This window comes from Mustela putorius, unplaced genomic scaffold (assembly GCF_011764305.1).
Source record: "Mustela putorius furo isolate JIRA1106 unplaced genomic scaffold, ASM1176430v1.1 tig00001069_pilon_pilon_pilon, whole genome shotgun sequence".
Lineage (NCBI taxonomy): Eukaryota > Metazoa > Chordata > Mammalia > Carnivora > Mustelidae > Mustela > Mustela putorius.
Genome location: NW_025421558.1, coordinates 545,406 through 568,918, shown reverse-complemented (window position 1 = coordinate 568,918; position 23,513 = coordinate 545,406). Strand labels below are relative to the sequence as shown.

The 23,513-nt window shown below is 37.2% G+C and overlaps 2 protein-coding genes across 15 annotated transcripts in view; one reads left to right on the top strand and one right to left on the bottom strand.

The window, feature by feature from the left end:
* Positions 1–18,438, bottom strand: part of FAM76B (family with sequence similarity 76 member B) — a 30,283-nt gene extending 11,845 nt beyond the window's left edge. For 8 of the 14 annotated variants that reach the window (XR_199604.3, XR_001179814.2, XR_199605.3 and 5 more), the window contains exons 1-9: positions 18,003–18,438; positions 17,115–17,179; positions 16,220–16,274; positions 14,963–15,118; positions 12,971–13,170; positions 9,379–9,426; positions 9,103–9,183; positions 8,310–8,445; positions 5,163–5,264 (exon numbers count right to left, since the gene is read on the bottom strand). Coding sequence is in view for 10 of the 14 variants with exons in the window: in XM_004754533.3 (XP_004754590.1) it covers positions 5,163–5,264; positions 8,310–8,445; positions 9,103–9,183; positions 9,379–9,426; positions 12,971–13,170; positions 14,963–15,118; positions 16,220–16,274; positions 17,115–17,179; positions 18,003–18,089 (930 nt within the window). In the remaining 4 variants the exon portion in view is untranslated. Of the gene's footprint in view, positions 1–40; positions 86–4,401; positions 4,483–5,162; positions 5,265–8,309; positions 8,446–9,102; positions 9,184–9,378; positions 9,427–12,970; positions 13,171–14,962; positions 15,119–16,219; positions 16,275–17,114; positions 17,180–18,002 lie in introns of all 14 variants that reach the window. The other 6 variants (XM_045087167.1, XM_045087168.1, XM_004754542.3 and 3 more) reach the window with 5 other exon arrangements.
* Positions 18,439–19,121: 683 nt separating this feature from the next.
* CEP57 (centrosomal protein 57) overlaps positions 19,122–23,513 on the top strand; it is a 41,175-nt gene continuing 36,783 nt past the window's right edge. The window contains exon 1 of the mRNA XM_004754532.3: positions 19,122–19,357. Within this exon, the coding sequence (XP_004754589.1) occupies positions 19,313–19,357 (45 nt within the window). The 5' untranslated portion in view covers positions 19,122–19,312. The remainder of the gene's footprint in view (positions 19,358–23,513) is intronic.

The window sequence follows — 23,513 nt, the reverse complement described above, 5'->3', positions numbered from 1 at the left end:
ATGCTTGAAATATCAGGTCATGTTGAAGAATACTACTTACTTAATGCCGTTCTTTCCACTTAGACAACAAGATTTCATTGAAACCCTAAGACCAGATGAAAGAGTTGGTATATTAAGGTTCATCTCTTTAATGCTGCATATGGAGAAGGAAAATTCTAGATTGGTTTATCAGCCCCCTTTGTAGATGTTGATATTAATGTAACTGTTGTCCAAAAATACAATCAATGAAAAAAAAAAAACGGCAACTTAAAGACAATCCATATAAGAGTGGGTCAAATTTTAAATAAGGAAAAAAAATATCTGGCTCTTTAACTTAAAAACATAAAATGAAAATAAGTTTTCTAACTAATGACCCAAATAATGATTTGGGAGGAATACTGCCCAACAAAATTTACAGTCTTCTATGTGATATTTACCTATTTATAGAATAAGCAAAGGAGGCCTGTTTTGTAAAAATACTCACACTTTATCACTTTGCCAAAGGGACCCTGTCAATTCAATACTATTCAACTAATTTTTTTTGAAGCACCCATCAGAAATGTTCTTCCTCTCTGATCTCATTTTTGTTTAATTGCCACAGCAGTCATTAGGTACTGCCTTTGATGTAATTTGAACATCTACACATCATCGTTTTCAGATCTGTGAAAGGATGAAATTATTTTTCAAAGATTCCAAGTTTCACTTTGCCATTGATCTGAACTGAATGTCCCCTTCATTAAAATGTTCCATCTGCCAAAGACTCGGTCTTTGAGCCAAAGCACTAAGACAATCACCAGTGTTTAGTGAAAAGGAATGTGTAAAGAGCGACCTTCAAGTGAGTACTTTCATATTTTAACTGCCTTTGTCTCCTTATGTGATCTCTTAACTGTGGAAACCCAGGTAATAAGAACCCCTCCATATATACAAAAACATTAAAGACCAAACACTTCTGTTGGAGTTTTTGAGCCAAAATGGGGAAAGTATTGAGAATAGATTAGAATCTGAGTGCTGCTAAAAGGAACAAAATTTTTCCTCTTGTTTATGTAGGGAAACCATTTATTTTCCTTCACAAGTTTCAACATTTTTTATTATCTAGATAATACTTTTTTTTTTAACCTCAGTGTTTCATCTTCTACTCTAATTTTGGCCTTTGTATGGCAAGATAACACCCTGCCTTCTCTGTATAACATCTTAAACAGTCTCATGAAACATAAACCTTTTTTCAAAGCTTTGTACTTCTACTCCCCTGCCTTTCTTCAACCAAACTCTCCCCAATACCTATACCTCCTAAATGCAAATATTCTTAGAACAATTTCATATTTGCAAATCTAACCATGTTTATGTTTGTCTGCCTGATTAACAGCATTTGTTTATTCAATAGTCATTAAATAAGGGGGTAATTAAAAGTTTCAATTTCAGGGGTGCTTGGATGGCTCAGTTGCTTAAAGTATCTGACTCTTAATTTCAGCTCAGGTCATGATCTTGGGGTCGTGAGATACAGCCCCACGTCAGACTCCGTGCTGGGCATGGAGCCTGCTTATGGTTCTCGTCACCCTCTTCCTCTGTCCCTCTGTTCCCAACCCTCTTTAAAAAAAAAAAAAAAATTTAATTTCAAATTTGATTTCAATTTTAAATCTAGAAAATCACAAAGAATTTAACAGGATATTGTTTTCCTTTAAAAATTAAAAAGTCCGAGGGTGCCTGGGTGGCTCAGTGGGTTAAGCCTCTGCCTTTGGCTCAGGTCGTGATCTCAGGGTTCTGGGATCGAGTCCCATATCGGGCTCTCTGCTCAGCAGGGAGCCTGCTTCCCCTCTCTCTCTGCCTATTTCTCTGCCTACTTGTGATATCTCTCTCTGTCAAATAAATAAATAAAATCATTAAAAAAAGAAAAATTAAAAAGTCCAAAAACTCAGAAGACAAATAACGTGAATGCCTGGCAATTAGCAGTAAGTCAAGTGAGTACACTTATGATCATCTGGTTTATTACTCAGGGGACCAATCCTAGTCAGTGTAATAGTTTTAAATTGTTTTCTTTTTATTGTTAGTTCCTTTAGCTCCATGTTATTTAATTTATAACTACCACAGACTCTCTTTGCCAAAAACAAATCTTAACAGAAATTTTAAAATGTAGATTAATGAATGGCATTAAAAAAATGGTATCTTTGCAAATGTGCCTCAAAGAGATTGCCATCAGCTCTGTAAATTATATTTATCCAAAACCTTTTATATTGACAGCATTCAAATTATCTTTTCTCGGTTTTCAATAAGAAGCAACCATAAAAATCAAAGTTTATAATTTTCATATTCTAAGTATGAAACACAAGAACTCAAACATTAGGTATTTTGAGAACAGTTTTCCCCTTTTTTAGCAGCTAATTCTCAATTTGCATTTATATATTCTCTCCTAACTGCAACACTAATAAATTTATTTGCTGATAAATTATGTAAGAAAAAAACCCTTAAGAAAAATAAATGTATCAGTTGTTAAATGGAGATAAGTCCAAATGTCTGTTACTCTAATTTAAGTACATTTTATTTACAATGCAATACTTAAATATGTATGCACTTAAAATTTTTATCCTAATATTACTTCTTTACTACACACCCTGCAACAATCAAATAATTTAAAACTCTTAACAAATTAAGCTAAAAATGTTTAGAAACAGTGACCTAAAGGAAAGACTACCTGGAGTAACACAGATCCTGCTGTGCAACCTGGAGTCTATGTTCTCATACGTAAGACAGAAACCTCACCACCACCTCAAAAGGAGTTGAAAGAACTAATCAAATAAATAAAACACTTAGCCTAACACAGAGGCTGATTCATAGCAGGCACTCAAATCTTAATCTCCTCTCCCCCTTCATTAACTTCACTCCTAAACATAAAGTAGATTTTTTATTTGGTATTCTTGTTAGACAACTTAGGTTGTTTGTTTACTTTGGTATTTTGCACAATTTTTTTCTTGTGATGCTCACTGCTTATTTCTCAGGTTTTAACAGTTTAAAATGTTTTGAGAACTATTAGAACATAGTATATTTTCTGCTACAGGGCTATTTGTTATAACAGGTAAGAAAAATAGTTAACTCTGTTTACTCAACTAAATGGAAAACCCTACTAGTACACGGTTGAAGGGACTACAGTTAAAAGAGGATACACAACTGTAACAGAATGTCTCTAGCAATTAACACAAAAGATATAGGGAAGTGAACAGAAACCTGAGTGACCTGAGGTGGTGGGAACACAAGAGAAAGTACAGTTTTATGAGTCACAAGATGTAGGTTTCTATGTTAGTTCTGAATAATTAAGTGACCACCAATTCATCTGTAAAATGGGAACTCAAAGTTATCGTAAAGAACAAATAAGAGAGCCTACGTAAAATCATGTTAGAAATGTCATACTTCTATCTAAACATTGCTACTCTATTACATGGAAGTTCAGCTACTGACCAAGAAGAGTTATTAGGCTTAAGATACCAATCAGGATAAAATGTCAAAGAGGAGGTCCCCAACAAAATAAAACAAACTGCTCTTCTGGACAATGAGTCGTACTAAGTTTTATCATAAACTTTAAGTATTGCTCACAGTTTTTCTGTTACCTCGATTCTGGATTTACTCCAGAGTTTTGGTTACACCACTCTAAATCAGAGATCATCAGGCAGAAGATTCTGCTGCCAGGTAATCATTCAGCAATAATAACTGAATGAGAATAAGAATATCATAAAGCAAATATATACTGGTATATGATAATGTCCAAGAACGCAATTATATGGGCAATTTCTCAGGACAGAAGGCAGATGGACTCTTCCATAAATCAATACTCATTCAAATTATTTGAGTGCCTACTATGTGCCAGGTTCTACACAAAGTTTCTCTTTAAAACTCTTTGTAAGATCAATGTTAAGACTAGGGCTGTAACTGAAATTCAGGTTCCTAAATCCATTTTACAACTTCATGCAACTTAAGCTACCTTCAAAGATGTATGAGTAATACAAACCAAAAGACAGGACTAGCACATATACCCTGGTTTTACAATGAAAAAAAGAAACAAAAACTCAGGGCAGTATTATTTCCTTCCTTCCCAAGCTGCACTCCCCCCTTAAGTCTAAACTCTATGTGCTGGTATGCACCCTCTATGCCTTTAAGATTTAAAATTAATAAAGTTTAAAAGCCCTGTTACCCAAAGATTAATTCCTCAGATGTGAGAATGTGTATCGACAGAACATGTAATTAATTTAGTGTGGTCTGATTTCTAAATTTATGAAAACAAGGTGGAAAAGGCTTAAATAAGGGAGTAATGTCTATCCCTGCTGGATGCTCTCCATCTCTGCATGCCGGACATCAGATACTGCCCTCTCTGGCACTATGGTGGCTCTTGGCTTCACCATTCAGTTGTTCTGTATATTGGAATCCTCCTGAGTATACCTTGCAGTACTCTTGGGAGGCTGGCCTTGGCCTTGATCACTAGAGGCTCCCTGCTGCAGCACACAGAATCCTATTTGGCACCTTGAAAATCACAGTACAAAGGTTAAAGTGCACTCCTTTGCCTTTCATCATCACTGCATGTAGCATAAATTTCCTCCACTTGAGGTCCCTGAGAATTGGCTTTGTACACCCACCTCCCTTCCCATAATCTGGAAAGATACAAGAATGACTGTACAATGTACTAAAGACCTTATTTTCATCTTAGTTTCATGAATCTAATCTTTAATTTTTTGTTTTTCATGCAATGATCAACCAAACATACTCCACTGGTATCCTCCTCTGAAAACCCCATAACAAGTTTAGGCAAAAGTTTTCAGAATTAATATACTCAATCCCCTTACCAAGTGATTTCAAGCAGTAACTCTTAATGGGAACAGGATTAAGAAATGGTAAAAAATTAAAATCAGAGTGGCCTGGTGGCTCAGCAGGTTAAGTGTCTCCCGCCAGCTCAGGTCATGATCTCAGGCTCCCCACTCAGCAGGGAGTCTGCTTCTCCCCATGCCCCCTGGTTCCTGCTTTCCCTCTCTCAAATTAAAAAAAAAAAAAAAAAAAAAAACTTTAAAAAGTCCAAATTAAAGCTGAAAATGCACCAAATACACATAAAATAGAGATACCAATACCAGTTTAAAACAGTATTATTTACAATTAAGCAAGGTTAGCTTTTTCCTTGCATAACAGTACATGTAAACAATGTCATTTACCTGAAGTTGTTCCACAGTTTCTTTGTGAGCTTTTTCCATACTGTTCATCTTTGTTCTCAAATTTGACTCTTGGTACTGAAAGTCCGCCTTTAGTTCAGTTAGCTAAGAAACAGAAAAATAAGCATATAAATTTATATATGTGCATATGTAAAAAAAAAACATGTACAAACATTATTTTAAACATCCTTCATTATCAATTCGCAATTCATTATAGAAGTGGAAGATGTTAGCAGCTTCCTGAGTTTTATAACTTATTTAGAAATGAAATTTTGTGAAATGAAATTCTATTTTATTATAGTATATTTTAAAGTTAAGGTAATACTGAACTGTCAGTAAAACTTTTAAGAAGATGCCTTTTTTTGCTTCAATTTAAAAATGGCTTTGCTGGACACAGAGTTTGGCAACTGGTATGCCAACAGTAAAGTTTAACGGCTTATACCATAGAAAAATGCTTCAATTACAACATACTTCATATTATATATAAACAAAGTAAATGTTAAAGGTGATTTCAGGTTAAAATAATCTTTTAATGACAAAAGAGAAAAATATCACAATTTATATCCGGAATTATGTATCCAATATCACCTAAGACTTGAGGTAAAATGGAGAGCAAAGTACAGAAATAAAACTAACATGGAATGAGAAAGAAAAGGGAGTTAATTTAAAAATTTTGCTAACTTAGACAAATGTAAGGAAAAAAAAACCAGTGGTTTGAGGAAGCTACATTTTCTTCTTAAATATCAATGAAATACATAAAAATGCAAAATCCTTATGACCTTGAACTAAAAAATAAATTGATACTATATAATTTCATTACCAGAACCATGGAGAAGAAAGCTTCTGGTTATTTTTAAATGGTTTTCATTACATATAAACTTTAAAGGTTTGTGTGTTTTTTGTTTTAAGATTTTATTTATTCGGGATGCCTGGGTGGCTCAGTTGGTTAAGCAGCTGCCTTCGGCTCAGGTCATGATCCCAGCGTCCTGGGATCGAGTCCCACATCGGGCTCCTTGCTCCGCAGGGAGCCTGCTTCTCCCTCTGACTCTGCCTTCCACTCTGTCTGCCTGTGCTCGCTCTCGCTTGCTCTCGCTCACTCTCTCTCTGACAAATAAATAAATAAAATCTTTAAAAAAAAAAAAAGATTTTATTTATTCATTTGAGAGAGATACAGAGATAGAGAAAGAGAGAGCACAAGCAGGGGGAGAGCAGAGGGAGAGGGAGAAGCATACTCCCCACTGAGCTGGGAGCCTGACATGGGGCTTGATCCCAGGACCTGGAGATCATGACCTGTGCTAGAGGCAGACGCTTAACCATCTGAGCCACCCAGGCGCCCCTCCATGTTCTTTTTGTATAGATATATAACAGCAAAAAGACAAAGAAAATCATGGTGTATTATATTCTTATTGCCCAAATAAAAGCCCTTTCTTTTGCCAAATTCAAAGAATAACTGAATTCTCTTGTTTATTACATTACAAAGGAATTCCTATTCTGAAATGTCAATTCACATCAGATCAACTAAGATAATTATTCTGGTCACTCCACTGTGTGTTGCCTTCAGATTATGAATTTCTGAAAGATAAGGATCGTGTCCAATTTATTTACTCATTTTTGTATCCTCACAATCACTAGAGGATACATGGCTAGCTCTAGCAATCACTGAATAAAGAGATAAATTTAAGAAAATATTTTGGTTGCCTTAGATTTACATTATAAGAAAAAAGAGCAAATATGTAGCCATTTTAGGCTCAGAATTATTATTTTTCTTACAACGCTGCTTATTTCTATCCCCATTACTTTTTTTTTTTAAAGGAACACTAACAAAAGTAGAAAACTTTAAACAAACTGCACTAAAACAGACGAGTCATGCTATGAAAAAAAAAAACCAAACTAATAAAGTCAAAATTCCACAGTGTATTACTACTTGGTTTTGGAATTATTACTTTATAGCAAATTTACTATGTTATTCAATTTTACCTAGATTTCCTAGGCTAATATAGGTAAATCTTTGTGCAATAGATGTGTCTCGAAAATTTTGTGCATAAAACAAATTTCCATAAAAGTTCATTACTCAAAAAATTCTGCTAATCAAAAAGAACCATGAAAAGTAAGATACTCCTAACTATTCTATTTTTATGTCAATCCTAAATTTCATATATTGAACTTGCTTAAACTAAGATACAAATGTATTAAAATAAATTTAAATCTACTAACCATCAAGGCACGGGAAAATTTAACACAAAAGTTGTTAAATGCCAGGCTCAGATTCAAGCACCATTATGGATACTCAGAAATAGAGATAATTCATTATAATAAAGTCTTATTCATGGTTTTGAAAGGAATATTTTTAATGTTCTCCTATTGCAGAAGGCATTTAAAATAAGTCAAACTAGAATAGTTTATAGTGTAAGACTATAAACAAGTACAAAAGTTGGCTCTACCCTCAAAGATGACCCAACATCAGAAATAGCAGCTATGAGCACTATATACATGGCAGGAGCTGTAGTAAGTACTTTATATTTCATGTAATCCTAACAACCACCTCCTGAGATGGTATTAATACTTCCATTTTTTAAAAAAAACTAAGGACCAAATATGTGAAAGCATTCTGCTCCAGTTCACACAGAAAGTGTTAGAACTTTTCACAAAATTGACAACATATATGACACTCCTAATCTAACTGACAAAGTCCTCAGAAGTATACTTGGTTCCTACAAAATGATCTTAGACACCTACTGCTAATCACAGACTACCACACAGGAAATTCCCATAGCACTACTTTTCACCAGTTATTTGATCTGGATTGAAATACACGATTGGCATGTCAAAGACTAAACTCAACTACTTTCTCAAACCACAAGAATTTATATAATGGATATCCCATTTATATGTCATTTTCAAATTAAGACATTAGGCTTATTTTTAAGCTACAGGTTTGCTGAAAACTAATGTTCAGAAATTATAATTCTAATTAGCTCTCAGTTAATTCTTAACACTAAAATTCTGAAAGACCATTTTCACCTATAATGTGTCTTGTCTTATATGAATTACCCACAAGATTACCAAATTACTGAAGTCTAATAAAACTTGCATTTTCAAGCATAACTTAAGTTGTAAATCTTAGCAGGCTTCAGTGAACCATGTTCTTACCTTTTTATCTTTTTCTAAAATGGTCTGGTCTCTCTGCTGTAAGAGACGTTTAAGTGACATCACTTCTTCTTTCAGTTGACTTATAAGGACAAAATTGTCTGTTCCCCCACTATCTGCTGACTGATTTATAGAGCTACTAAAAAGAAAAAAGTAAAACACAGTTAAATGAAGTAGAAGGAAAATTAGCAGGTGTTCAAATTGCATAAATTAGACAATTCCACAAACATCCTTAAGGCTAATGCAAAAAAATATGTACCTGACAGAAATGGATGCAACTGGCAAATTACCTTACTAATGGCACACATTACATACACCTGCAGAAATATAATTCAGTATTAGCTTTTAGGGGGTCAATACTTCTAGTGTAAAGCAATAGGCAGCCAATTTGTACAGTAACATCAGCAAACTTTTGGCTAATGAACTAAAAACAAACTCACGCTCATAATACTTTCAATACATTTTCCAAGCAGGTCAATTTAAAACATAACAATTAGATTTTTAGATTTGTGTTTCACTGAAGAAAAATTAAGATCAAGAAAATGTTCTATTCAGATTTGTTCTCCTTTTTTCAAAACCCAATGTATTCCCCAAATAGAACAACAGTTCAGTGCCACTTGCTCATTGCCAAAATTAAGTAAAACTGTTAACTAATTATGGTTACTCTTCTAGGTGACTCAAAAAAGTCAATGCAGAAGATAAATGTTTCTATTCTTTTACCTAGTCATAACTGGCAATCAACTGTAACTGTTCAACTAACTTGAATTTTTGTAGCACTAAAGGAATTCATTTTTACCTATCTCCATTAGATGGCTTAGATTCCAATTTGGGCTTTTTCTTTGGAGTTTCATTCTGAATTGCTGCAGAGGATTTATGGCTGAAACCAAACATTAATAAGAATAATTAGAGTAAAAAGGGCAGAGGCACCAAGTGAGAAGTTATTCTTCTTCCCCTAAAATATTACTGAATATCACTGATTATTTAAAAGCCTAAGTAACAAAATTAAAGGGATGGCACATTAAAAGAATATATATGTATCAAAATACTTCAGAAAATATGTTAACATATTTACCTCTGTTTCCACAGTCCCTGCTCTTGTTCTGGACTCAGATTGCTGATTCTGAAAAATATATAAATGACATCTAACAACAACATTTATTTAATACATATGTTTAACAACATTCTTTCCAATGGATTCAAATTGCATATGTTTAGAATCTTTCGTTCAGAGAATGAATATTCAATTATGTTTTTGAACTAAGCTAACATATTCTAAATAAATCATATTGTATGGAGATAAGTTCAAATCAAATAAGTGCTAGGCAATTGCTACTAAGTTCTTTAACAAAGGTATAGTGATAGAGATTAAATTCTCTCTTTTATCAGATCATTTTCCAAAAGCCAATTTAATATCATACTAAAAGTTGGGGTATATAAGCACAAAACCAACAAGGCTCTATTAATTATGAAGTATGACAATCTTCATACTTGGGCTGCCCTTACTACTTCAGACAGAAAATGTTTGATCTTTAAAGGCCTTCCTAATAATCCTCCTTCGGAGTAATTCCAGTTGCTCAGAATAGTGTGTCAAGTTGAACCAGGAAATAATCTTGTTTCTTTCCTAGTTTTCCTAAGAACCCTCTCCAAACTCTCTTAATGTTTCTTGAGTCAGAACTATAGAACAGACATGCTGAAAATACTGGGAATTTTATAGTAAGAACTGATTTTACTTTTACTTATAATTAATGCTATATTACTAATTCTTTTCCATTATGCCAAAACACTAATAATGACTTTATAATTTACTATGAACCCTACAAGTTTTCCTGCAGTTATGTATCAGCCAATCCTGCATTAACCCCTAATTTATTGATTCAACATGTACAGAGCATCTTCTACATACCAGACACCACATATTTATACAATAAAAGATGTTAAAAGACCTAGGCTGTGTGATCTTTTTGCCATTTACTTAAAATTCCTGAGCTTTAGTTGCCTCAACTGTGAAATGGGTATAATTTATACCTTATAGGAATATCAAACTTAAATTGAGTTTATATACATAAAAACACATCATACATTACTGGCGGCATACACAATAAATAAAAATAAGTACATATAGTTGTGAGAATAAAATTAACTATTGTAGCTTTAGAAATTTTCAAGCAAAAAAACAAAACAATCAGATCATGTTCTTAAAAATCAGCTGTAAATATAAAAATCAGCTGTAAATAAATAACTAGTTGGGGAAAAATGCTGTAATTCTATAAACCTGACTTATTCTCTATTTGTAGCAATAAACTGCAACATGACTGTGGAATTCAGTTGTTCTTTCTTTTACAAATTTCATCATAACCATTAGCAAGCCATATAATCACATATGAATTAACAGCACTATCTGGATCTCAAAGTGAGAACAATCACATTTTAATGGCTTAACAAAAACACTTGGAATTCACATCTTTGCTTTCTGAGGTGGCCGTTCCTGGATCCAGATTGACTTGCTTTTGCTCTCCTCCACCCCACCCACCACTATATACATATCACAGTATGTACACTCCTCCTAACTATTCTAACCTACTAAAATTAAAATAAAACCTCATAAACAGGTTGCCTACTAACTAAATGGTCTACATCCATCAAATACAAAACAGTATTTCTATTTCGTAAGCAATAAAAAGGAAAAAAATTAAGGGTCAATACCATCCTTATTCCTTTTACTTTTGACACCTGTTATTCTTTCTAAAGATGGAAGTTACTGTCACAGAATTTGATCTTTATAAACATACTCCGTGTCCTATCACACACTAACCAAAATTTGTAAAGGACAGGAGAAAAGGACACTTTAGTGGAGTTTCATGAGTAGGTCTGTGATAATTTCTTTGTCAGTTTTTCTTAAAAAGGCAAAAACAAGAAAGATTTATGTTCTTCTGTTCCTTGGGATATTGAAAGAAGCACTACAAGATTTCTTCACAAGAGCTAGATTAGAAGACACTATGCACTCCACAACTACAGCATGCAGAAAGTACTACAGGGTAGGGCAAGTGGAAGAATTGCTAAGTAAACATCAGTACCTCAATAAAACTTCGTAACATGTGCTTGCCTATAGTGTAGAATCAAATCTTATTAGCACTACGTTATATTCTAAAAACCTGTTCTTAAATACTATAAGCATCAATTTTCTATAAATGAAATTATGTTTTATCTACCTAAAATATTAGAGAAATTTGGGGAAAAAAACAAGTTCTTCTGAAAACTGGTTATCATGTCCCTGTTTTGTCCATTTTGCGTTTAATATATTCTTGATTTTTCCATGAAGACTAAAACCACAATTCGAAAATTTTATATCACATACATATTACCACTATGTAACTTTTCCCTCCCAAGGCACTTTAAAAATCAAGTAATTGTTTATATTTGAATAGAATTCCTGCCTATGTATTTTAAAATAAGTAGCAAAATACTGCTAGTTTAAAAGATTATTTTGCACACTTTTGGAAACTTCAAAATTTAGAATGTTTCTATCATGATCTACAAAAACACTGAAGTTATATACCCTAATCACTGGTAAATATAACTGCATATGACTATAATTTGTATTTCTAACTGTAAATATAACTTTTACAAGTAAATCCTACCTATTATTTAAACAAAAGAAGAATATTGAGGCCTTTAATAACATAAAACCAATGAAGTATTAACTCTGGTGTACTTGTATTTTTACTTCATATGATCATAATTTTATGTAATTCCATAAAGGTCCTATCTTTATTTTGTGCTAAACAGCTAAACAAACTCCAAGTGTATAATTTTATACAGGCTTACCTCAAAGACACTTTGGGTTGGGTTATAGAGCACGCAATAAAAATAATACTGCAATAAAGCAAGTCAAATACATTTCTGGTTTCCCAGTGCACCTAACTTATATTTATATTATACTATAGTCTATTAAACTGTACAAAAGCATTATACCTAAAACAACTAGATACCTTAACAAAGTAATTAAAAAATTATTGCTAAAAAAAAGCTCATATCATCTGAGCTTTCAGCAAGTCATGAATCACTGATCACAGATCACTATAACAAATTTAATAAAGAAAAAGTTTGAAATATTGTTGAGAATTACCAAAATGTGATACAGAAATGTGAAGTGAGTAAATGCTGTTGGAAAATGGTGCCTGCAGGGGCGGCTGGGTGACTCAATCGGTTAAGTGGCTGCCTTCAGCTCACATCATGACCTAAGGGTCCTGGGATTGAGTCCTGCATCAGGCTCTCTGCTCAGCAGGTAGCCTGCTTCCTCCACTCTCTCTGCCTGCCTCTCTGCCTACTTGTGATCTCTGTCTCTCTCTCTCTCTCTGTCAAATAAATATATAAATAATCTTTTAAAAAATGGTGCCCACAGACCTGCTCAACGCAGGGTTATCACAACCCTTCAATTTGTTAAAAAACGAGCATCTGTGAAGCACAATAAAAAAAAAAAGTGATAAAATAAGGTGCGCCTGTATACTGAATAATGTAGGGAAAAGGCCCCTAACACTCAAGAAGCTTACCACGTGCAACAGAAACTAGACTTGTACAAAAGTAGTATTTGCAAAAAGTTAAACACCAATACATGGCATTAAATGCCAAGAGGATTTTAGAAAACATGATTTGGAAGTACTTACTTGTGATGGCTACTGCTGTGACGATGGTGATGGTGATGATGGTGGTGATGATGTTTTGAATGATGCTGGTCTTTCTCGGTAAGAGATGAAGAAGATGAGTTTGAATGTGAAGATCCCAGGCTCTTCCTTTGTTCTTTTGTCTTCTGCAAAACTCTCTTGTATGATAAAGTACAGAGCCAGCATAATAACTTTCCATCAACCTTTTTAAAGAAAATATTTGTATTAGATTCAATGTACCTATAAACTGAGTTTAAGTAAAAAATAAACTTCTGGCGCAGACGCAGACTCATGTGCACGCTCTCTCACACAAACACATGCATACACACACACACACAGATCATTACAAAATGGAAATAAAAGACTTTCATGAAACTTGGGAAAATGCTCATCTAGTAGGTCGTAAAATTGGTGAGGATGATCTATGGACTTTCATTAATTTTGAGGTTTTTTTTTAATTTTGAGAGAAAAGTTTATTTTCTTATTACAGGGAATTAAGCATAAATTGACATATTTCAAAGAATCTTACCTAAGCACTGGCCTGAATTCTTAAGTCACTGTGTAATTACTAAAATGACAAAGTAATCCCCACTACAGTGAAAATTGTTAGTTTATAGAAATAAGGAGAGCTTGAATAACATACACATTTGATTCTCATTATTCCCAGGTTTCCCATTTGCAAATTCACCACCTACTTGCTAAAATTTATCTGTAACCCCTAAATCAACTTGCAGCGCTTTCATGATCATTCACAAACATGTATGCGGCAGCAAAACATTTCTGGAGATGGACAGCAAACATTCCCTGCAGAGGTTTAACAAGGTGACACTCTGTGGTCTTCTTTCAGCTTTTACACCATAAACAAGTGTTCTTTTCACGGTCTATTTAGTGCCATGTTTTCTACATTTGTGCTTTCTTATTGGTGATTCCACTGCTTATAACGGTCCCCAAGTGTACTGCTAAAGTGATGTATAGTGTTCTTTAGCACAAGAAAGCTGTGATATACCTTATGTAGAAAATACTATCTCAGGTAAGTTCCGTCAGGCATATAGTGCTGTTTGCCATGACTTCAGTGGAACTGAACAACAATTTATATTACATAAGATGTCTCTGAAGAGAAACATGCACAAAACAAGATTAAGTATTGATCGAATGATTACCATGTTGTGACCAGAGCAAGAATCTAATCCTATAGTGCCCCTTTAGAAGCAATACTTCAATATTCACTAATTCCGTGTTCACAGCTACTTTATAGAACCTATCTACCACGAATAAATGAAGATCAACCATACATGTGTCAAGAGGAAGGAAAAGAGCCTTCTTTCCAAAATTAAGACTAAGCCCTAAAAAATAAAACAAAGTTTCTTTCTTCTACTTATTCACACAAGAACTGCTGGAGGGCCATGTCTTACAACTAGGGTACATATACTGCTGCTGAAGAACCTGGGGAGCTTCTCAAAGAGACAGTCATCCTCCAACTCAACAGAACTGACAAACAGGAGGCCTATGTGAATGCCGACCAGCAGAGGAATGCCACAGGTACATACATACTTTTTTAAGTCACTGCAGGCAGAGCAAAACAAACAATGGTTGAAAACATGAGCCCCAAGTCAAAAGGCACAAGACTAACTTTGAATTATACGTGTTAATGTGCCATCAGGTATTTTTTCACACCAGTGACTTCAAGTAACGAGCAAAAGGGTAAGTAGCTGAAAGAATTTAAAAGCAGTTAGTAATTTTTCTGAACAAAATGTTAGACAACCAAATAGTATGGCATAGCTATCACAGAGTATTTTTTAAAAATATAATAATCTCAACTGATCAACATAAATCTATGTATGATGCAAACATGGAGAAAATGCACTGTTTCTGCACTTCTATCTAACCATTTTCAAGGACTCAAAGGATACATCATGTAGCGGTAGTGTAGTCATTAAAATAACTCCAAACCTGTGTGTTTCATTTAATTTCCAGAAGATATCATAATATAAATACCTTTCTTCTTCCTTCCTCCTTTCGATCAAAAGCACATTGTTGTTTGCACTGTTCACAGGTCTGAGGTGGTCCGTATTTTTTTTCTGAATTTGTACAACGCTGACACTTTGTACCAATAAATGCAGCAATTATGTTACAGTACTGACAAGGTTTAGGCTGAAAAGCAGATACACATTTTAACACATTTTAACATTTAAAAATTAATTAAAAATTTGCTGCATAAAACATATACCTGTATACAGACATATTTCTAGGACTAAATAAGGAAAGAGATAAAAAGCTTTCTGTTAAGTATGTTACCCTGTCACATTTAATGACATTCTTCATGTTCCTATTCATTTACTAACATTTATTTCTAGAATCATGCAAGTTTTTGTTAACTCTCTTAAATAAATAACGTCATCAAAAATGTATTTATGATCGGACAATATGTTATATAAAAGCTATATGTGAAAAAGTTCTCAAAGAATGAAAATAAAGGTACACACTGATAGAAAAGTTTCGTGCATCCAGTATTTAGGAGCATGAACTAATTTAATAATCTAGCTACTCTCATTACTGTTTCATTTATTAAAAAAACATTGAACAGCTTTTTTTTTTTTTTATCACATACTGTTATTGATGATGAAATGAATATACATTACCCATGAGCTTTCACCTTAAGAACTGGCACAAGCATATTTAACCTAAACTGTAACAAACATACCTTGATTTTCTTTGATACTCAAAAAATAATTCAGGATTTTACAGAACCTTAAGGCCAGAACTTTGACCAATCATGACAGTACTATACCAATAATGACTGTCGTATACATGTGAGAAAAAAATTATACTAGCATAATGTCCTGACTTTTAAGAATAAGTGCCTGAACTGCAGGACTACATAAAAGCTGTTAGAGGTCCTTAAGGCGGGGGGGGGGGGGGGGGGGAGCGTGTGATTATGCCAATTTTATAGATAAGGAGGTTCCATAACCAGGAGTTTGTTTTATTTGAGCCTCTGAAGAATAAAATCATACACTTCACACCGAAATTCAATATACACAAAACATGCACATAATAGTACTGTTTTTAAACGCTGTCATCCTCTGACTGGATTGTCATCCAATCAGACAGTCTACAACAAATTTCTTTCCTGGAATATTTTAATATCTTGAATATTTAAGGACATAACCATATATATTTTTTACAAAGTCCATTTTGTGAAAAACACTGACTAGTAACAAAATAGCATGAAATAAAAACGTAAAACATTCTTACCGTGCCAAATTGCTTCACATTTTGAGCACACTTCTTACAAATTGTATTAGTTTTGCTGAAAAGGAAATTGAGTATAGATCAAATTTACATAGCTTTCTGAAGTAATTAGCACGCTATCAAACTAAAGCAAATACAGTTTATATTTGACATTTGCTTTAGTAGTTCTTAAAACTTCCTCTAATACAGACCAAGGGTCTTCTTAGGGATGCATATTATACACATTTTCTCCTCTTTCATTAACTTTAGATAAATGATAAATGTTATTACACATTTTTATTGTGTATCTTTTAGTAAAGGAAACAAAAACCAAAGGGCAAAAATTCCTAATGTTTCCTATCTAGTTCCAAAATCTTCACATTTGCCATGGTTTATGCACAGCCTTATATCTCAGTGCCTACCTAACCTTCCTCTGGGCCTTCCCCACCATTATGATGCCAGTAATCTACTTATGAAGAAATGATTTGTTCTTCTCCTTAGGCTACTCTCTTATAAGCTCTCTGATCCCTTAACAAGAAATCACCCTATTAAAAAGTATGTGCTGTTCTTCCACTGGTAACAAGTTACCAGATTTCACTTTGGAAGATACTTGGTAACAATACAGACCTTTCTTCAGGTCCATGTCAGCACTAATGTTTTGTCATTTTTACAGCTTAACAGTAACTTTATGTCTGCGTTTTTAGTCCATAAGACTAAACCGGTCTAATTGCAAAACAGCCACTAATTTTGTATCAGCATAGTCTCTCCCAGCACATATAAAAGGTTTACAACTTAAAATTTAAGAGAATAAACCATATTTAAGAATATTTCACCACAAATACGGGATGACCACCCCCCCCCCCGTATTCCTTACAGACAACGGTGTCTTTAACAATCAAAAACTGTTTAGTATACAAACCTCTCTTGTTGAAATTCTGATCTGCAGTAAGTACATTTTACAATAGGATGCGCAATCCGACATTCCTGTAATAAGACAATATATTAGTACCTATCTCAAAGTCCCCAATTTCACTTTTCTGGTAGAAAACTAATACACAACCTAGTCAAATTCCTAAAACATCAATAATACCTGTCCCCCAACGTACACAATTGAGTAATTTATCATATAAGTGGCCAATTACAGCATATTTCCTTAGGGAAGGCATAGGTGTCTTTGTCTTTACTTGATGTGGGGAGTATGCTACAAATTAAGAAAGCTGTCAGGGCCGATTTCAAGGGTTGGTTAAATGCGAAACTACTTAAAATTTTGCACCGTTGTTCACAGACAGCATCCTGGCTTTAATGGGATGGGAGGAGCTCCAAATCATAGAGCATTCTGTCCCCAAACCAGTCGCTTCGCTTTCCTGGACAGGGAAGAAGGATGCCATCAGCTTTGCGGCTTCAGGTTCCTAGCAAGAAAGTGCAAAAACCGTCCCCTGCCTCCGGGTGGAAGGAGAGGACAGTCCAGGCAGAAAACCGAGATGAAAATATCTCCACCCCAGGGTTTCTGCGGCATAGACAGGTGGCTGCCGCCTCACTCAGCCCCACCCGAGACCCCTGAATGTTGGTGGGGCCCGGCCCCCTCCTGGGCCGCCTGGAAGAGGGCAGAATCTTGTCTTCTCTCAGGGGCCCCTCCCATCTGATGCCCACGTCCTCGATAAAGGGGTCCCGAGTGAGGAGGCAAGAAAGAGCTCCAAGCGCCCAAGGCGCAGACGAAGAGAGCCGGGCTGCAGCGCAGCGGACACCCAGCTTCCCTCGGGCTCCGGCCGAGGAAACCCCGCCCGCCCGCCGCCCAGCGCCCACGGACCTTGCAGAGCTGCTGGCCCTGGGAGAGCTCCTCGAAGGGATAGCGCTGGGTACACTTGGTGCAGGCGTACAGGGCCGAGGCCGCCATCCTGCTCCTCAGTCTCCTCCTCCACCGCCGCCCGCTCTGAGGCGGGGCCCTACGGGGAACTCGGGCGCCGCCGCCGCCGCCGCCGCCCGGGCCGCGGGCTCCTCCTCCTCCCCCTCCCCTGCCTCGCGCCCACCAGAGCCTCGCCGCTACGGCCCAAGGCCCTGCGGTCTGTACCGTCTCCCTCCGCCTCCACTTCCGCCCCCAGCCCTCTCAGTGACGCCGTCCCAGCTGCTCCCGCTTAGGCCCCTATAGCGGCGGAGGGAGACGAAGATGATAGCTCGATACGGTTTAGCTGCGCGGCAGTGGATCCGCTTCCTTCTCGGCCTCGCTTCCCCATCTCTGATTGGCTGGGATGGCTACTGCGTCACTCGGTGGCTCCTCCCAACCCATAACCCCGACTACGCTGGAAGCTCCCACAAAGGGAGGAAGTTGCTGGCCAATGAAGGACCGACGCTCTCAGCGCGCGAAATCCGCTTCAAACTCGCCCCGCCCAAAGGCGCCAGTAGCGCCTGTATGTAGCAGCCAGTCTTAGGTTTCAGTGAGAATGCCCCAATCCAATTGGGCAAGTGTTCGTGGAGGTTTACTCTCTGCCTCCACTTTTTTTCCCCCTTGACTGCTATTGGATCAAATCACTAAAGTCCCTCCTGATTCTATTTGTTATTGGTCAAAAGCTAAGTACTTCACCTAGAGAGGCGTCTCCGACTCGAGCTGACGCTCTCTCCGGCGTCTACTCCAGGGGAACGGATGGAGTGTTTGAACTTCGCATTTTATTATTTCAGTCATTCTATTCAATTGCCACTGGAGACAATACAACCCGTGGCCCACGTTTCCTCCTCGATGTGGCCCGCCCTTTTGTAGAGTTCCCTCAGAGCCGTGGGGTAGCCCGCAGCGTTAGCTTCGCCCGCGGCTTCAGCGATGCGCTACCTTGTGACGTCAGCGAGGGAAGAGGCGGAATCGCTCCTACTACCGGAAGACGTCCGCTTTTTTGATTGGCTACTCAAGACGTCCGTTAGGACGTGTTGCCTTTTCCGTGTGCGCTCTGAGCGTGGGCGTCCCTGTGGGGGTGTGTGCAGGGGTTTCTACACCGGGCACCAACACCCCAACCCCTTCCATCAGGGGTTCGGCTTAGGGTCGCCCCTGGTGGGCGGCTCTCGAATCTTGAAGAAAAGCTCGAGAACCCGGACCCCCCCAGGGCTGCGGAGGTCCTCTCGGTAGGCAGGAAGATGGCGGCAGCATCGGTCTCTGCGACCTCTGGTTCTCAGATCTCGGTAAGAAGCGGCTGACGTTCGAATGGGCTCGGTCCTGGCGCCTCTTTGCTTTTCCTCACCCTTCAAAGCCTCTGGGCCTAGCGTCTCACCCCACCCTGGGGAATGGCCGGGGATGCGTGGTCACCCCTTGCTCTCCAGACACCCCCTGTTCCCCAGTCGAGGCTGCACCCTTACCTCGAAACAGGCCTGGCCCGCCTCCTTCCCCCGTTCATTCACCTTCCGGCCTAGAGGCGCAGGTTACCGAACTTTGCCAGGATTCGCTAGGGTGTCTACCCACGACCTGGCCTTGCGAAAACATTGCAGCTTTGGTCACGTGTGTGTAACGGCCCCTCTTGGAAACTTGCCGAGACCAGGTGGGCTCGACAATTGCCTTAATTGGCAGCTGTTGAATAGTCCTCAGTGGGAAGCGCTTACTAGTTGCTGCTTGTGCTGATTCCATTGCGTACAGTGCCTCCCCTCGCGTATTCCCAGGGACTTTGTTCTTGCTCGTACCCAGAGCGCGCGCTTTCCCCCTTCGGTATTACTTTGCAACGTGTACGTGCAGTTCTAGAGAGGCGGCAGGGACAGTTGAACCTGAACATGGTTTTCGCCTCTCCGAGGGCCCCCAGCCAGTTCAGTCATTATTATTTTGTCGAATTGCAATGTCGGTGCTTAGTATTTGGGGATCCGGCACTTTGGGATCCTGCAGAAAATGGGAGGAGTCTCAAGTAAGAGCCATTATAGCCTTTTTTTTTTCCAGCTAAAGCGGAGTGCCTGCATACTTTGAGTATCTAAGATGACACAGGTGAATGAGGTAGAATCCCTGCGCTGAAGGAGTCGGCACTGAGGAGAAACTGCATGTAATCAGGCTGTTACACAGTTCAGATTGATCAGTGTTGCTGTCCTAAAATAACCTAGGCATGAGTGGCTGGCAGTTCTTGGTAGGCTAGAAACAGTTTCCCGGTAGGGAAGATGGAGCCAGCTAGGTGAGCTGTATGGTGAAGGAGTTGTAAATGCTTGTCACAAGAACTGAAAAGAAGAAAAAGGCACCAATGGCATTTCTAGGTATATGCCAAGAGAAGAGGAGCTTTCAGGAAACTAGGAATGAGCAAAAGTCGTGTGGTGGTAGAGTTGGGTTAGATGAATTGTGGGAGTAGGTAAAAACGTGAAAAAAGAGCGATAGGGAAGAAAACAGAGAACTATCAGGGTAAAGTTAATGTCCTACACACTAAAGGGGAAGAAGTTAGGGAGCATTAAGAACAGAGTCACCTCTGGAAGACAGTTTTCCTCAGTTTCAGCTTTTGGTGACTTCAGGTTTATGATAATGAGGCCCGAAATAACTCAGAGTTTCTGCAGAACGGGAGTAGAATTTGCAGAGCAGTCAGAAGATGGAGAAGAAGGAATGAATGAAGCACATAGAGTTTATTCCGGAATTAGGTCAGTGAAAGGGAATAAAAAAAAGAGGAACTGTTAGGAGGAAGTGTCCCTAAGTAGATGGTTGAGATTATATAGGAGCTGAGATGAATTAAATTTAATGGGAGAAGAAGGCTCTTCACTGCTTTCAAAACTTAGCACTTGGAGACTGAGGAGACTGAGCAAGAAGTACTCCTGCAAATGTTAATTGAGCTATACTCTGCCAAGTCCACTTAGCTGAGCACTGGTATTGGGATGTGCTGTCAAACCTTATTCCATAAGGTAGCCAGATCATAAATTTCCTGGAGTGTTCAATAGGAAAGCATATATATTTCTATATATTAAGCTCAGCTTTATTTGGATTCTAAATATCAAGAATACACTTTTCAAATATTTAGGATCTTTGGGAAATCAAAAGTATAACGATCTTCTTAATTTGACTTGCTACATCAAACTAACTTGGAAGTCAGTTTAAAAACAAAAATGACTAAATTTAGATTATTAGCATATCAGAAATGACCCTCCTCAGACTGTTTAACTGTCCTGTCATAAATAAGGCTGACATTTCCAACAAAATTTAAAACATTCAGCTTAGCAAATAGCCGATCATAAAATAACACACACAAAATCCTTTGAAAACTGCAGCATAAACTCAGAGCCTACTCATACTCAGATTTTAGGATTTATTAACTATTCATATTAAAAAATTCCTTTTTATTCAACACTCATAAACCCAGCTTGGAGCATGCTATAATAAATAGGGATGCTTTTACTAGGTAAGGATTTTTAACAGGTAAATTCACAAATAGCATTCTTGAGAAAGCAGCTGCTATGTAAATCTCAAATGTGAGTAAGATGGAAGCAGGTGATACATTCAGGTTTTTTTGTTTCATTTTGTTTTTTAGGTATTTTTTGCAACAGCAGTGAGAAGAGTAACAACAGCCAGTAACATATAACATGATTGCTATGTATCTTTTCAGTAGTGGCTGCCTCAGGAAAGCAGCTTCGACTGGGCACAGTGACATTAAGTAGAAGTATAGGCAGTATAGAATTGAAATAGAGGAGTATCTTTCCTGTCAGTTCTTTTTTATTTTCCCACTATCCATAGTCAGAACTCTTACGTCACTTCGGACTTAATAAACTAATCTAACTGGTCTCTGTGACTTTTTAACCAGACCCTGTAATTAATATGCTCCATATTTTTTTCCTCTTAAGTTTTATGAATATATCATAGATTTTTTAATACTAAATATATAAAAGATTTATCTTTGAGATTAATAAAATGAATTCCTTTATGCTTCTTCATGCATCTTTTCTCTCATACATACCACCAGCTTATGTTTTGGGATTATAAAATATATAGTATTATATGGCAGTCATGGTTTTAAGTGCTTTTCATGTATTAACTAATTAGTATTTCCATTTTTAAATGAGCCAGATGAGGCACAGAGGTTAAATCAAGTTTACACAACTAGTAAATGGCAAAGCCAGTTTTGTTAATCACTAGTTTGCCAGCCATTCAAAAATATTTCTCTTGTGATCATCCTTAGAAGTTCTACAAGTGCAAAAATTTCTCTAAAGTAGCAGTTTTCAAAGCATGGTCTGAAGACCTTTGGGGGTCCCTGAAGCCCTCCCAAGAGGGTCTACAGTTATCTTCCTTACCCAGCCACTTTGTGGGAGACCAGATTTTCTTTTGTGTCAGCCGAAATAGCATATTCAGTAGAGTGAATGCAGAAGCAAATACACGAATCCCGTAGCCTTTTTTTTTTTTAAAGATTTTATTTATTTATTTGACAGAGAGAAATCACAGGTAAGCAGAGAGACAGGCAGAGAGAGGAGGAAGCAGGCTCCCCACGGAGCAGAGAGCCCGATGCGGGGCTCGATCCCAGGACCCTGGGACCATGACCCGAGCCGAAAGCAGAGGCTTTAACCCACTGAGCCACCCAGGCGCCCCCCGTAGCCTTTTTTAAAATTAAGAATTAAAGAGATCTGTAAAAAATTCTTCATTAAATATTTTAGATGGCTGTTAGTTTTCATTCAAGAATTATATTTATGGTAACATCATGGGTGTATTATTTTTAAATTAGTAAGTATGTTAACATCTAGGTATAACCCACATGAACAAAAAGCTCTTTGGGATCTTCAGTAATTTTTATGAGTGTAAAGGAGTCCCCAAAGCCAAAATGTTTGAGAGGGGCAACAGTGGTTTAAACTGCCAGTTGGGCTGTGGGTTCCAACTCGGTGGTGGGTTGCGGAATATGTTTAGTGACTAAGGACATAATCATTAAAAAAGAAGAAGAGGAAGAAGAAAGAAAATAGTTCAGCAAATAGAGTTGTGATTGAAATGGCAGGATCATAGAGGGTGCATCTTTGGCTTTCTTTGATAATGCTGAATTGTTTTCCAAAAATTGTACCGATATGTTCCCAGCAGCTATTCCCTTTAATCCATATCCTCTTGAACATGTAGTATGGTCTCACTTCTGAATTATTGCCAGGAAGGGAGTATGAAATGCTATCCTGTTCTTGTTCTCATTTGTGCTCCCCTTATCAATGTAGACAATGCACCTTTTATTTTTTCATAACTTTACTTGTAGTTTTTTTTTCTTCTATGAAATGCTTGCTTGTGCCTTTTGCCTTTCTTTAATTGGTTTGTCTTTTCCTGTTGATTTATACTCATTCTTTATGCATTCTGGAAGTTAATGCTTGCCTGTTTAGCTTTATTCTAATTACTCTTCAGCTTGTCTTTCACTTGTCTAAGATACCT